Source organism: Solanum tuberosum, unplaced genomic scaffold, assembly GCF_000226075.1.
Source record: "Solanum tuberosum cultivar DM 1-3 516 R44 unplaced genomic scaffold, SolTub_3.0 scf00709, whole genome shotgun sequence".
In the NCBI taxonomy this organism is placed as follows: domain Eukaryota; kingdom Viridiplantae; phylum Streptophyta; class Magnoliopsida; order Solanales; family Solanaceae; genus Solanum; species Solanum tuberosum.
In genome coordinates this window covers 117,141-132,077 of record NW_006239622.1, presented here as the reverse complement: position 1 = coordinate 132,077, position 14,937 = coordinate 117,141, and the positions used below count along the sequence as shown (strand labels likewise).

General features: G+C 34.4%; 3 protein-coding genes and 1 long non-coding RNA gene across 4 annotated transcripts in view; all 4 read right to left on the bottom strand.

Moving 5' to 3' along the window:
• Positions 1–3,231: 3,231 nt before the first annotated feature.
• LOC107058928 (uncharacterized) lies at positions 3,232–3,659 on the bottom strand (the record flags this gene model as incomplete). Its single annotated transcript, XM_015305176.1, has 1 exon — positions 3,232–3,659. A coding segment is annotated over one exon (366 nt), but the record flags the coding sequence as incomplete, so codon positions are not given.
• Positions 3,660–3,695: 36 nt separating this feature from the next.
• Positions 3,696–4,068, bottom strand: LOC107058929 (uncharacterized). The gene is made up of 2 exons (XR_001472403.1): positions 3,909–4,068; positions 3,696–3,822 (listed from the first exon to the last, which is right to left on the bottom strand). It is a non-coding gene; the product is annotated as an uncharacterized lncRNA (long non-coding RNA).
• Positions 4,069–4,112: 44 nt separating this feature from the next.
• Positions 4,113–5,806, bottom strand: LOC102602369 (uncharacterized). Its single transcript, XM_006366917.2, has 3 exons — positions 5,573–5,806; positions 4,742–4,804; positions 4,113–4,354 (listed from the first exon to the last, which is right to left on the bottom strand). The coding sequence occupies exons 1-3, from the start codon at positions 5,772–5,774 to the stop codon at positions 4,113–4,115; spliced, it is 507 nt and encodes a 168-aa protein (XP_006366979.2). The 5' UTR covers positions 5,775–5,806.
• A 3,749-nt stretch (positions 5,807–9,555) lies between these two features.
• Positions 9,556–14,937, bottom strand: part of LOC102601714 (probable F-box protein At1g60180) — a 6,991-nt gene continuing 1,609 nt past the window's right edge. The window contains exon 2 of the mRNA XM_006366915.2: positions 9,556–10,849. Within this exon, the coding sequence (XP_006366977.1) occupies positions 9,708–10,835 (1,128 nt within the window). The 5' untranslated portion in view covers positions 10,836–10,849 and the 3' untranslated portion in view covers positions 9,556–9,707. The remainder of the gene's footprint in view (positions 10,850–14,937) is intronic.

Genomic DNA, 14,937 nt, shown 5'->3' with positions numbered 1-14,937 from the left:
TCATTTCTTTTTTAACCTCCGTGCCGAGTCAAAGTACCTCACATAAAATGGGACGAAGGGAGTATTTATTTTCCAGAAAAACATTTTCTAGGAAATCCTTCGTACCAAACACCCTAAATGTCTACCGCATGCATCAATTGTCAAATCGATATTTTGGTTGTACGATAACTAAAAAGACAAAAGTGCAAGAGGAGCAATTTTGTCCAAAATTTACTTACCAAGCATTGGCTGATCAATTAAATATTTAGAATAATTAATTATAGATTAAATATAAACGTCTAAATAGGGTACATCATAAAACTAACACCAAATAAATTAGTCGAAATTAATTTAATGACGCGACTACGTGTTTAATTTGCTATCTGTATCGTATTATCCTCTAAATATATATTAACAAAAATATTCCAAATTCATTTAATTTCAATGTATCTACTAGAACCCATATTATTTAATAATTGTTGTATTATATAAGCTTACCAATGCAAAATATAACACGTAACAAGTGTGACCTACAAATCATAACGTGCTAGCAACAAATACAGATTTTAAGACAATATATTTTCTATTCTTTTGTAACCTAATAAGTTTTGAACTAATTAAATTTAAATGTATAATTCAAGAATCATCAGCTATAGTAGAGAAGTTGCATCAATCAATAGCTAATGTCACATAAATTTCAAGTTAAAATTGTAATATAATCAAAAAAATATTAGATGATTCTTTGTTATTTTTATCTACCCAAGTTTTTGTGAGCAAAATTACTTGATATACATTGTGCTGATAGAAAATAAAAGATGCTTGATGAAATAATATCCGGTAAAATAATTGTGGACTAGAGATTAACAAGTAGGGTCGACTTAACAAGATTGGGGCCTAAAGCGAAACTTAAGAGACAACCCCTACTATTTTATTTTTTTCATCATATATACTTTTATTTAAAATCTACTTTTCTAGCTTTTTTATATGTGAAATCATTAATTACTATTTTATAATGGATTTGTTTTAATAATTCATTTTCAATTGATAATATAGTTAATCTATTTAATCTCTATTGAGACATTGTTGATCTTAAATAAGATTTAAATAATTTTAATTTTGAAAAACTTCTTTCGGCTGAGGCAACAGTTATAAGAACTATTAACATTATTCTATAAGCAATATGTGTATTTGGGAAAAAATCAAGTGTTTTTATTTGATTGAGTATTTTCATTAGATCATTATCTAATACTTGTATTATTTCTCTTAACACTTTTAATTCAAAAAATAAATCTAAATCATCAAATATCAGCATAATTATTATGTGTTAAAGAAAGTTTAAGGTAGACAAGGTAATTTTGTTCAAATCTATTTTGAAGTAAAAAAAAAATAGCTTGATCTACTATATATATACATATAAAGTAATCAATTCTAAAAAATTCTTCAAGAGACTTTGTGATTTTGTTAGTAATATTTTCATCAAATGGTTTCTTACGAAATTCAGGTTCTATATATTCATCTCATATGTAATTTTCTTAATAGAAATCATAGCACACTAGTAGTACATATAAGTAATTTTATTTAATATGGGTCCCCAAACGATGACTTTAGTATCCTAGGGGTTATGGTTGATTCTCGAAATTGAAAAAAAAAATCGGGTCCAAACAACCCTGTTAACAAGTTTCTCTTTGCTTCTCCAAAGTCAATAATCTTACTAGTATATATTTTAAAATTTAAAGAAGAAAAATGCAAATAATATTATCTTTTTCGAATATCATTAATGCCCATTTATCCAATGCACGTTTGTATTGTTGGTAGTTGGTACATCCACTCATAAACAAGTTCACTAATTTATTTTATAATATTGAACTTGCCTATATTGGAAAACGCATAAATGTAAAAGTGTCTTTAGTCACAATGTAATAATATAGAGGGGTTAATTATGTTTTATTGTCGAGAGTTAGTTGAGTCAATTGTTCGGTAGCTGGATAAGAAGTAATTTATTCATATATTGGTTTTCGTATAATTTCTACAATGTTTGGTAGGTAGATAGAAAATAAATTATTCATGTATAAAATTAATATGATGTTTGGTTGAGAATTTAGAAACCCCATAACTAACTAATTCATGTATAAGTTATGAGGGAATTTATGTATTATTTATGTAGGATATAAAGTGGAATAACTAATAATACATAACTATACATGAATAACTAATTCATATATTACTAATACCTTCATAAAATAATACATAAATTCACTCATAACTAATCCTTACATTATTCATACTTTGCATAACTCTAACCAGCTACCAACGACTCGAGATATTAGTTCAATGAGGATGAATACACACAATATATGTAGTTCAAGGAGATACACAATAAGGCCAGCACTTCAAAAACTTCAGGTGAATTTCAGGCACACATGGAAAGTACAATTACTTTATTATCCAATACTCTTTCAAATGACTGGATAATAGATTCAGGAGCATCACAACATATTACTCACATAAGAAGTTTCTGAATGAAATAAAGAAGTTGAGTACAGGTACCTACTAGCACTACACCAAAAATGATGTTTAGCGGCAACATTTAATTAATGTCAATAACTTAATTGTCACTAAATATGTATTTTTAGTGGTAATTAGCATTACACCACTCACTATAAGAAAAGTGTTGATTACCTGGGGATTTTCCTAGGGATAATATAGTAAATCCGCAGGTAATTTGATTACGTGCGAATTTTCTTGCAAAATGAAATCCGATGGAAAAACCTTCGTAGGTAACTCTTACCTGCGGATTTATACAATCCCTAGGTAATTTACCTGGGGAATTTAAATCCGCAGATGTGTTACTTGCGGATTTAATTGCATAACTAACGAAAATTCTTGCGAATTTCTTGCTAAAATTTCTTATAAAAACGAAATTTCTTGCAGATTTTCGTAGAAATATTTTCGCAAGTGATTCCCCATGAAGATCCCAAGTAAATCCATAGGAGTTTGGAAATGAAATTTTTTGAAAACAAAAAGGAAATTTCTTGTGGATATATATGAAAGTATTGCTCAAGATAATTCCAATGAAAAGAAACCCGCAAAAAAACCAACAAAAAACACAATTCACGTTATATCACTTCATTCAACAAAAAAATAGAATTCATAATTCATAATTCCTACATATCACTTCATTCAACAAAAAAACAGAATTCATAATTCATAATTCCTATGAAAAGAAACCCGCAAGATCAATAGTTTATGATTCTTAAATGGACAAAAGCAAAATACAACTCAAATTTGAATCCTAAATAGTACCATCAACTATCTCAATCCCCATTTGAAGATGATGCGCTATAATGGGCAGAACCACTGTCATTCACGTTATCATGGGCAGAACCACTATCATTCACGCTATCAGAGTCATCACCACTTTCATTCTCATAAGCTTGATTGTCTTCTTGAGATGAATGCTCATTTGAAGATGATGCGTTGTATACATGTTTCTTCAATAAGTCTAATTCCCTCCTCATCCTCTTATTTTTGTGACGCTCTTTCTGCAGTTGAGCATATAAGTCAGCATTGGAAGCATTTACCTGAGCTTTAATCATCTCATCAATTTCTCTCGATAAAGTTGATGTTGATTGTTTAGACGATGACTTTACAGATCGTCCCAGGTTAATATCAAACTCATATGACTTGATATAATCATATGTGTATAGTGTCCTTACCTTGAATTCCTCAAACCACATATCATGAGTAGATTGTGGAAACTTCTTCCATAAGGGTCCAGCCAATTCAAATTTACTACGAATGCAACTAGCAATGCTGTCAATTACTATCTTGTGAGGATCAAACCTATATAAAATACAGTAGTTATCAAAAATATAAACAGATAAACAATTCAGCTAAGCAAATGTATTATTAAAAGTTAGTCTTATTACCCGTCCTCTTCAGGTACAATCTAGATTTGATGATCATTGTCTCCATTGCCAATTGTACTAGATGAGGTGACTGGAGTCCTATTGGCCGGTGGTGACATCAATTGTTCAAATTCTTGATTTATAGGTTGGGACTGATTAGATTGAGCTAGAGATTCAGTGTTACGAGATTGAGAACGATTTCCTTAAGAACACCATAGTATTCACTTATGGTACCGTCTTGTCCAGTGCCACTGACACACACCCCACTGTTATATGTACCATTTTTAGCTCATGAACCCACTCACATATATCTTTCTTTTGGTCGTCATTTAAAGTAAACTTTGCTTTGGGTTTAATCCATCTCCCATCAGCATTCTGTTGCAAGTGTAAATCACTTCGACGACAATATTCTTTCAAGTCCATTCTTGCCTTCTCATTATCCTTTGTTCTCTCACTGTTATCCATGACTGTATGGAAAATATTGTCAAAGACATTCTTTTCTATATGCATTACATCAAGATTGTGGCGAACTAGATTGGTCTTCCAATATGGTAGATCCCAAAAAATACTTCTTTTGGTCCAATTATGTGATTTTCCATAACCGTAAAAGTTGCGAGGACTAGATTCAGTAATCTTAGGAAATCCTTTAATTTTTTCCCACACTTGTTCTCCAGTTAACCTGAGAGGAGGTCTAGACTTTTCCTCTCTTCCTTTATAAAAAGCATTCTTGTTTCTTCTAAATTCATGATTGAGAGGCAAGAATTGCCGGTTACAATCAAACCAAGAAACTTTTCTTCCATTTTTCAAACTGAAAGTTTTTGTTTCATCCATACAAATTGGGCAAGCTAATTTACCTGCTGTACTCCATCCCGACAGCATGCCATAAGCAGGAAAATCATTAATTGTCCACATCAATGCTGCTCGCATAAGAAAATTCTGTTTCTTGGACATGTCATAAGTGACTACACCATCTTTCCATAACTGTTGTAATTCATCTATTAACGGTTGAAGATACACATCAATTTTATTTTTGGGATTATGAGGACCTGGAATAATCAATGTTAAGAACATATATGGGGCAGTCATACAAATATCAGGAGGAAGATTGTATGGTGTAACAATCATTGGCCAACAAGAGTATGATGATCCTGATTGGCCAAAATGAGTAAAACTATCAGAACAAAGACCAAGCCTAACATTTCTAGGCTCTACAGCAAAGTCTGGATAAGTTCGATAAAAAATTTTCCATGATTCTCCATCCGAAGGGTGGCATAACACACCTTCTTCCCTGCGATTTTCATAGTGCCACCTCATGTGTTCAGCAGATCTTTTCGAAGCATATAACCGTTGAAGTCTAGGAATAAGTGGCAGGTAATGCATTGTCTTGTGTGGAATATTTTTCTTACCCTTCTTGCCCACACGTTTCAACATTTTGTAAAATCTGCTAGCACCTATATTCGGAGACTCTTCTACATTGGGTTCAACTTGATGACTAAATTCTACAGCAGCAACAACATCAATCATACCTACGTGTTCACAGTTTTTTTCTAGAATGTTACATTGACTGCTTGAGGGTATGTCAAAGTCACATTCTTGATGACTACTTGAATCACCAAAATAGATATGTTCATTCAAATTAATTGAAGGGGCTTCCTCTCCATGTGACGTCCAATACCAATATCTTGGTGTGAATCCTTTTCGAAAAACATGCACATTAACTTCATCGGGTGTCAGATGCTTCATATTTTTACAACGCTTACAAGGACACCTTATAACTTTTTCAGACAAATACTTATGTTGACTACAAGAAAATTTAATAAATTCATCCATTCCACTTATAAATTCATCGGTATATCCCACTCGACCGGGGATTAGTCTATTTACCATCCATTTTCAATGCTCAGGAATTTTCATTTTCTGAACCAAAAAATAAATATGCTTGTAAACACATAAATAATGAAATTTAAATACTGTATGGTTCAACAATGGTTGGGGAAAGCTACTAGTCAGTCACATGAACCTAAAAATAAGCACATAAAAATACAAGGTCAAGGACAAAAGAAAGCAACACAATAATTGCCTGAAAAGGAGCTACTTGAGAAACAAAACATAATTATTAAACTTGTCATCTCTGTCAGTTCCCTTGTATACTTAAAGAGGGAACTGACTCTTAACAAGAGGGTGAATATAAAAAAAAATCAGAATAGAGTATATGTGATTAATGGGTCAAAATTAAACATATAGAAAGACATATAAGGGCAAAGAGAAGAGTGGTATTGGTGTGTCTAGCATCACTATGATATAGTCAGAACAAATTTTCTGTAAAATGGGATTTTACTAAAACAAAGAGGAAAGCACACATAGTAGAATATAGACCGAAACAAAATGTGATGGAAATCATTACTTAAAAGAACCAGTCTTGAATACATTACACGCCCATAAGAAAGGAAAAGAAAAAAAAGAAGCATTTCATACACTCTTTAATCATCTGAACAGAGAGTATGTACAGCTAGCCCAAATATATTAATATCCTACCTATTGGAATAATCTCCAAAGCATTCTAATATGAGAACACACACAACATACATATGATGTATTAACTGAAGCAGAGGTCTAAAAAGAATGAAATCGTAAGCTAATTCTCATAGATGTGTCAACCGAGTACTTTTGACCTTTCACATTCTACTCATGGTCCAACAGATATACTCCGTATAACTTACTAATTATTTTGGAATTAGTAATTTAGGAATGTCTAGGTAAATTATTTCTCATTCCTAAGTTCCCAATTATTTCTCAAGGTAATAAAATGTCTAGGTAAATCCCCATAAATAATTTTTTAGACAATTTGGAATTTTCCTACAAATTAAAAGGATTTAAAAAAAATAAAATTGGTCCATGTACCTAGGGATTTAGCTAGAGATATTGTTCCTGCGGATATATTTCCCTAGGTAATTTTGCAGGAACTAATTTAGTGCAAAATGGTATCAACTTTAGCTGCGAAATTTGTTGGGAATATAAGTTTCACATGTAATATATTCTAATATTGAGGAATTTAAAATTTTTGCAAGAAAATTTGCAAGTATTACCTGCGAAAATTTTCCCCATGTAATTTACTCTTTTCTAGTAGTGACTCATGTAAAGTATGTCACTAGCAAAACAAAGAAAGTTAAAATTTTGTATCAGTTAACACTCCTCTAGTAGTATTTTCCAGTTAATACATGTAGATATGGAAACCATATAAAACTCCTACTTATAATAGAAATAATTTCTTTGCTAAAATGATCGTTATAGATATACTTGGCATGTATGGTCCAAGATAAAAGTGAAATGATTATGAGCTACTATTGCTATATATCATAAGGTTTCTTGTTATCATGATCAGTTGAGAGTGTTTGATTGTCTCTATTTTGCTAGCTCCTTATCAAAGGGAAATAAGTTCGATGTTGGAGCCAACAAAACAGTGTTTATTGGATACTCAGAGACTATATGATCGTCAGCAGAGATGTATCTTTCAGAGAGGATATCTTTACTTTCAAAGGGTTGCAAGGAGTGGAAGTTATATTCCTGATACTTCACCAACAGTGTGTCCCTATGATCTGCGTAGGTCAGAAGTGTCAATGTCACAACTATCCATGAGGCTGTTGTTGAGCATCCAGTTGCCTCATTGGATCCAGCAGCAGAGACAGTGCCACTAGGGGAGGTAGCTCCTGAACCAGCTCACATCACACAACAACTCCAGGAACCAATGCATGCTACAGACCTAGTGCCTACTGCTATCTTTGGACCTTAGCAGGAGGGGAGAAGGACAAATAGAGTAGTTAAACCTATTATCTTGTTGAAGGATTATGTGACCACTAAGAATCCATCTGCAGTTTCTATCTACTCAATGGTTGATGTCCAGACCTATGATACTATGTCTCCTGCATACCAATCTTTTGTGCTGGCATTTTCTAGTCATGTAGAGCCCAAGAGTTCTAAAGAAACTGTTACAGCTACAAAATAGATTTCGACAATGTGACATTAGATTGATGCTTTACAAGAAAACAATACTCGGGAGCTAGTACGTCTGCCTGTTGGTAATATGTTATAGGGTCTAAATGGGTGTATAAGATCAAATACAAGGCAAATAGTGATGTGAAAAGATCCAAGGCTAGACTAGTCGCAAAGGATTATAATAAACAAGAGGGACTAGGCTATCATGAATACTTTTTTTCCTATGGACAAAATTGTGTCAGTTAGGATCAGCATAGCAGAAGCCAAGAACTGTGAATTGTCACATAGATGTTAGTAATGCATTCCTACAAGGAGACCTATATGAAGAGAAGAGGTATTTATTAAATTGACACAAAGCTTCCAAGTTCGGGGAGACCAGAGAATTTGCAGAATAAAAAAGTCTCTCTATGGCTTTAAACATGCCTCAAAATAGCAGAACATTAAGCTAACTAATGCACTTATAGAGGGTGGTTATCAACAGAGTGATTATGATCATTCATTTTTAATCCACAAGACTAGTTCATACATTGTTGTTATCCTGATTTACGGGGATAATATCCTTATCACCGGGAGCAATCAGGAGTCAATTCGACAAGCAAAGGATACTCAAGGTCAAGGACCTAGGCCAGTGGAGATACTTTCTTGGAATTAAAGTGTTGAGATCATCTAAAGGTGTCGTCCTCAACCAGAAGAAGTATGTGCTTGAGTTGATCTCTAAAGTTGGTTCTAGTACCTTTGAAGCTTAATAAAAAGCTCACTACTGTAGAATATGACATTCATGTGAGAATAGTTGATGATCCAAAATTAGCTTATATACCAGCTACAGATGTTGGTTCGAAAGTTGTTATATTTGACATTACTAGGCAAGGCCATATGTTTCACAATGTAGGTATCCAATCAGTTCATGCACAAACCCACATGCTCACACATAGATGTTGCACTAAGGGCGGTAAGGTTGCACTTCAAATTGTTGCTAATCCCATATTCCATGAGAGGACCAAACACATTGAGATAGATTGTTACTTTGTTAGGGAAAAATTCAAGTCGGGATGGTTATACCTTCTCTTAAATAATAAGTTCCTTAAAAATGACGAAAATAATTTCATTCATGGAAGTAGGTAAAACAAGTTGTATAAGTGATATTCAAAGTTAATTGTCTCTTCCCCACCAACCCAACACCTCAGACCCCCACTCAATGACCATCCCACCCCCAACCCCCACTGCCCACACCATCCCACCCTCATATTGCTTTGCTAGATTACATATTAATCCTCTTATGATAATATTTTTTTGCTTACTTACAGGTTTTATTTTTGCCGCTGGATGAACAACCTACTATGTAATTAGGTTCCCAACTAATAATTATACATATACCTAATGGATTCCTCAATACAAATACAAGGTCTGCACAAAAGTTACTTAAATCACCCCTGCCACCATATGGACTCTGTGGTATCAAAGAATGGTAAGACAGCTCTCAATGAATTTGCAACTTAATCTCTCATAAGAATGTAAGAGATCAAACTATCCTTTGAAAATGTGTCAAGACAATCATCGTAGGGCCAGTGTCATGCCAACATAAACGGTAACAATTAGTCCCTTCAGAGACATCGATAAATTTGGAATAATACTGAAAAGGTTAAATTGACATACACACAAGAATGACAAGCACAAATCGAGAAATGGTCCAAATAAACGGTAACAAATATTTACAAAGCAAGGAAGGTTTGGTGAAATCAGCAGGCCGTTTGCTGGTCAAAATTGCATTTACATCAACATCAGAGTGGAGAGAACTGTCAAGATGACCCAAAAAGATAACAACTCATGTCACCACAAATAGAAACAAACCGTGATGCATGCCATAATGCCTCCTAATATATAAAGTCTATCTAACCTGCTCTCATTTCTCATTTTTTCTTCCCGTAGCTCACTTTGCACCTTCGAGTACAGTTGACATGATTCAAGCGCCTCATCATAATTCTTGCTCCGTTTACAGCTCAATGCTTCCTTGAGGACAAGCAAACTGTTTCTACCATTTAGATGTGCACCTTCCATGTCGCCCACTTGCATGCTTAGTTCTGTCAGTTTGAGAGTTGTCGGCACGCCTCCCTCTTCTGTATAGATCACTCTGAACTTCATAAGGACGATACACTCCACAGCTTGACAAGGAAGAATGTCCTTGGCAGGGAGAACTGAACCGAAGCGAAGCAGGAAGTCCTTATCTGTTGGCCAGTGTCTTTGGCCTCCAAGGGGACTCCAGCTTGAGAGATTAGCAGCTTGTTTTATTTTGGTATTCACAACAATCCAACTGAGGCGTATTCCATCCCTGAGCTCTTGCCAGAGCTTACCATCTTTCCTCTCTTTCTCCATAGATGTAATTGGAGGCAATCCATCAGAAACTGACAGAGTAACTTCACCTGCATGTTCATCATCTCTAGTAGAGTACGTGAAAAGATCGATTCGAAATGGACAGCTGTAAAACCAATGTGGGAACCCATTTGCATTAGGAATCCCCCAAAGGACTTTCGAGCATATTGTTTTATCTTTGTATCTTACATCGACTATAGAAATAAAATCTGATGGAGCAACAATTTCAATTTCATCCATGTCACCATAATATTCAGCTTCAGTCAATTCTTCAGGATACTCGAGATATTCATTCCATCGACATTCAGGCACTTCCTTGTTCACGATAAGGGGGAAGCAATCAGCATAGAATTTTTTAAATCCACCAATAGAAGATATTAAACTTTTGACGTCATCCCTGTTGGTTGAAGGCCACATGGAAGAACATACATTTTCCCAAAGCTTCTCTTCTTTGGAAATCAAGCAGAATGCTTCACAGGCACAGGCGGCACTAGCCAAAGTTGCACCATCAAGACGCCTAAGTATGTCGTAGAACAGATCACTACTTAAGGATCCCTTGCTTTCAGCTGATGTAACTGATGTGGCCATAATTCTCAGGTCATCTGAAATAAAACCAGATACCGAAGATTAAACAGTGACAAAGGCAGGCGAGCCTATTCATAACCAGGAAACAGTATCTGCCATCTCAACGGCAAAAGTAGTCCATCCCGGCTCATACTTCTAAAGGTAGAGACATCTCCAACTTGATTTTTATTTTTTGATTCTTTTTGGATTGGCAAAGGTACAATTTCATTGATGAAGCAGCAGTAAGATGGTGCTGAATATGAACAGCAAAAAACACAAGAATACATTCCTTACTTCTGAAGAGAGCTAATAAAATCTAAATTCCTATGAACACCATAACGAAAGCAAAAGAATACACAATTAAACTTGATTTTGCTAATCTGCTCTTTCCTTTTCTCAAAACATCGTAAATTCATTTATTTCCAAATTGTCCACTATATACAAGGCATTATGGTTTCCCATGTTTTCCTTGGCTATTCAGCAGTTATTTTCAAAATACAGGGAGAAAGAAGCTACGTCCACGGGTTATCAAGAAAAAGAAAGGGCACATGCATCCTAGAACATATATTAGAGGAAACTACTATTTCAACTGCCTTTGACTTCCCACTTCCAATATATTTGTGCATCAAAAGAAGCAGACAAGATGTATTAAAAATGATCCATGAAGCTTTTCACTTATTCAATTAGATTAGAAATAGCTGATGTACCTTGCTAGCTTACCAGAAGCTCAAGATAGGGCAACTTTTATGAAGGTTTAATCTAGGATGCAATACAATACTCCAGACATGTATGTGGTTTCGTAAACAATATGTAAATCTAAGAAGACAACAGTACTTGAGACTCTAATATAAATGTAATTTCACAAGTTTTACTTCAGATCCTGTTAACCACTCGAGTAATCTTACATAGGACGAAATAAGCTCCGAAGAAAAGATGGCTGGTTACATAAAATTTTAGATTACTTTCCTCTTTCTTCTTGCGCGAAACAATGTCCATTTTCTTGAAAAGTATAGTTCTTGATACTTAACAATAGAATTACAGGGGACCAAATTGGGTGTTTCTAAAACTAGGGATTAATTTCGATTCTTAAAAATGCACAACCATAGCTGTTGGGATCCTATGAAGCACCATACTGAAGTTCGATACAAACACCCAACCGTATGTACCTTATAACAAATCGATGTGTATATTTCATCTGTATCTTAAAATTCTGGCAGGCAGTATTCTATTACTTATATGAGATGTTTGTGATTCTGAAGTTTCTTGAGTAACATACTATTCATATTGGATCATGCTGCGACAATGCTGATATAGATACTGAAAGAAAGCAATAAATTTAGTTCAAAGGTTTTTGGTTCCTATTGGTCATAATTCCTACTAATATATCTTGACCTCGTCCACATTAATCTTTGTCAAAAAGGTGTTTAAGTGAGCTATCAATAAGCATGGTTGGTTATCCACAAAAAGTTCATTTCAATTTCTTTTTTTTTTAGTTATGACATATATCTTCAGATAACTTATGATATATTACAAGATTCACAGTATTGACAACTATGATTTTGCCAAATGAGTAACACAGCACAGGTAAACAGGAAACATCCATAAAATTCCATTATTTGCACTCAGTTTTATCAAAAGCAAAATGAGCAAAAAAGTTCTAAGGCCCACTGGGGATTTTAAGCACAAAGCGCAAATAAATTGTGGGCTTTAATGAAAAAAGGCGCAAAGGGAGAAAAATACATACATATATATATATATATATATATAGTTAGTCCAAGACTAATAAGTTATAAGCATGAATGACAAATATATAAATAAAGAAATTGAAAAATAATTACTATAAAGTGAAATATCAATTGTTTAGTGTCGCCTCTTCAGCAGAGGTTCATTGGCAAGGAAAAGTATGCCTTAGAACCTTGATCCTTGCTTCAGGACTTAAGCGCAGCTTTGACAACACTGTCTGCACTTTCTTTCTTAAAAATTCTCCTTCATGTTATGACACCCATATTCTAAGAACATTTTGACATTGTAAATTATTTGCAATGCCCAAACAAAGCCCTTGAACATCATAACCCTAAGAAACCCACGAACCTCTAGAATCCACATATTACCATACCTTTGAAATAACATGTTGGCTAAAAATAGTACATCGTCAAAGAAGAGAGCAAACGAGCAAGCGAGAGAGAGAGAGAGATTTTGTATGCCTTTCAGTTTCAAAATCATTAAACCATCCTAAAAGGCAAAATATTTTATGGTCCTACATTGTTAATTTCTAACCAAAATAAAAAAGCACTACATTAATAAAAGTCATCATTTTACCCTTCAGAGTAGATGAGAAAATTTCCTATTCTCACTATTATGATCTTAGGGTAAAGGCCTAGGAGCTTGATTAGCCTACTAGGGTATCCAGCTCCTCTTGTGCTATAAGGATGTTACACACTCATGATCAAATCTTGCATGAACCAATCAGGCACCTTTTGTTTCAAAATTAACATTCACAATTACAATTGAAGGTTACATCAAATATAAATTCTTACATGTTAGTTATGACAATTGCAGCTTAATTGACACTGTAACTGGTATCCGACTCCCCTTAGTTCGATATACGATTGGCAAATTTTTTGATAAGTCGGAGTGGTAATTATAATAGAAGGGGACTCTACTCTAACATTCCGTGGATGAGCTACGGTAGGCTAAACAACCTGTTCCCACCAGCCTTCTCACGTGAATTTAGGATATGATCTTTACTGGCCTGTACACACCTTCCCACTCTAGTTTATCTCTACCCAGGATCTCTAGAGTTACCGTCTTAGAATTACAATTCAAAACAGCATGATAGGGAGACAGCCAAAACAAAAAAAATAGAAGGTTATCTCTAATACAAATAGCAATACATTAGTATTCCTAGAGCAAAAGTTAATTGATATAAATGATGCTGCACTTTTAGCTATGGCAATCCAATTCCACTCACATTTCGTAAGATGGTATAAGAAAAGGAATTTCAAATGCTTGACCTCAATGTTGATTAGAGTAAAACATTTTTGTTTTTCACACTAATCTCAGGGAAACTCTCATTATTTTGTTTTCCTCTACTTTAAACTCTCTTTGACAGCTAGAAACTCCTGAAATGAAGTACCTCTCAACGACTTAAAACTTGGCTGAGAACGGGTACAACTTTGGTCAAAAGCTGACATAATTTCAAGGCTTCTGGCTGGTTAATAAATATACTAGATCCCCAAGTTTTAGTCAGTGAAGGAAATCTTGGTTTTCAAAATTTCTTATTCTTCACGATACCAGCCACTCATAAGCTAACGAGTGGCAATATCTGTCCATTTCATTCTGACTCAAGTAAATGAAGGAAGATCTGTAGCAGTCCCACAAGGTAAGGAATTTTATAGCCAAATCTCAAGATATTATATGCCGACTACCTGCTAAATCAAAATCTTTGCCGCTGAGAATAATCACGGTCAGTGAAAGGAGAGATTTTGATTCATTTTTTCTAAAGTTCCAATTTCCACCACGGCCACCCAAGCCCCAACATTATTCTCTCCACTTCCACTTCTAATTTTCTGCTCTTTTTTTCTCTTATTAAGAGCATTATCATACGCCCTTCTTGAATAGTTTGTGCAAAACCTTAGGGGCAGATGGCGACAACTTATGTTCTACTATCCTAATCTAGAACTAGGAACATGGTTGCAAACTCACTATAATCAGTGCTAAGCCAAAACCACTTGTGACTATGAAGTCATGATATAGTCCAACATTATAAGATAGACAAATTGAGCTACATATGGTCCAATTTGCAAGGAAAAAAGTTAATTTGCTGTCTAAATTTTTCAATAATAAACAGCTGCCTTGCTACAGAAAACAAAGTAGAAAATATATCAAATCCTCAATGGCAAAGGCTTTCTCACATGTCACAACAAACCCCCAAAACACGTTGCTAAATTGAGCCTGAATATGAAATCAAGTTTAAATAAATCTAAATGCCAAACTCCTTTCTGTTCCACATGTCTGAAGGAAAACAGAACTATCAGCACAAACACCTCTTCCTCACTCCCACCCCCATACGCATTTTTCTTCTCCGCCCCCCCCCCCAACCCCCCCACTCATCCGGTATTTTTAA

Bases quoted from the DNA above. Each gene is read 5' to 3' on its own strand.
- LOC102602369 (XM_006366917.2), bottom strand. From the start codon at position 5,774: ATGGTAAATAGACTAATCCCCGGTCGAGTGGGATATACCGATGAATTT. The intron at 4,805-5,572 runs CAAGATATTGGT...TTATGCGAGCAG, and splicing joins TTTTCGAAAAGGATTCACAC to CATTGATGTGGACAATTAAT. The intron at 4,355-4,741 runs GTAAATTAGCTT...TTTTCCATACAG, and splicing joins GTCGGGATGGAGTACAGCAG to TCATGGATAACAGTGAGAGA.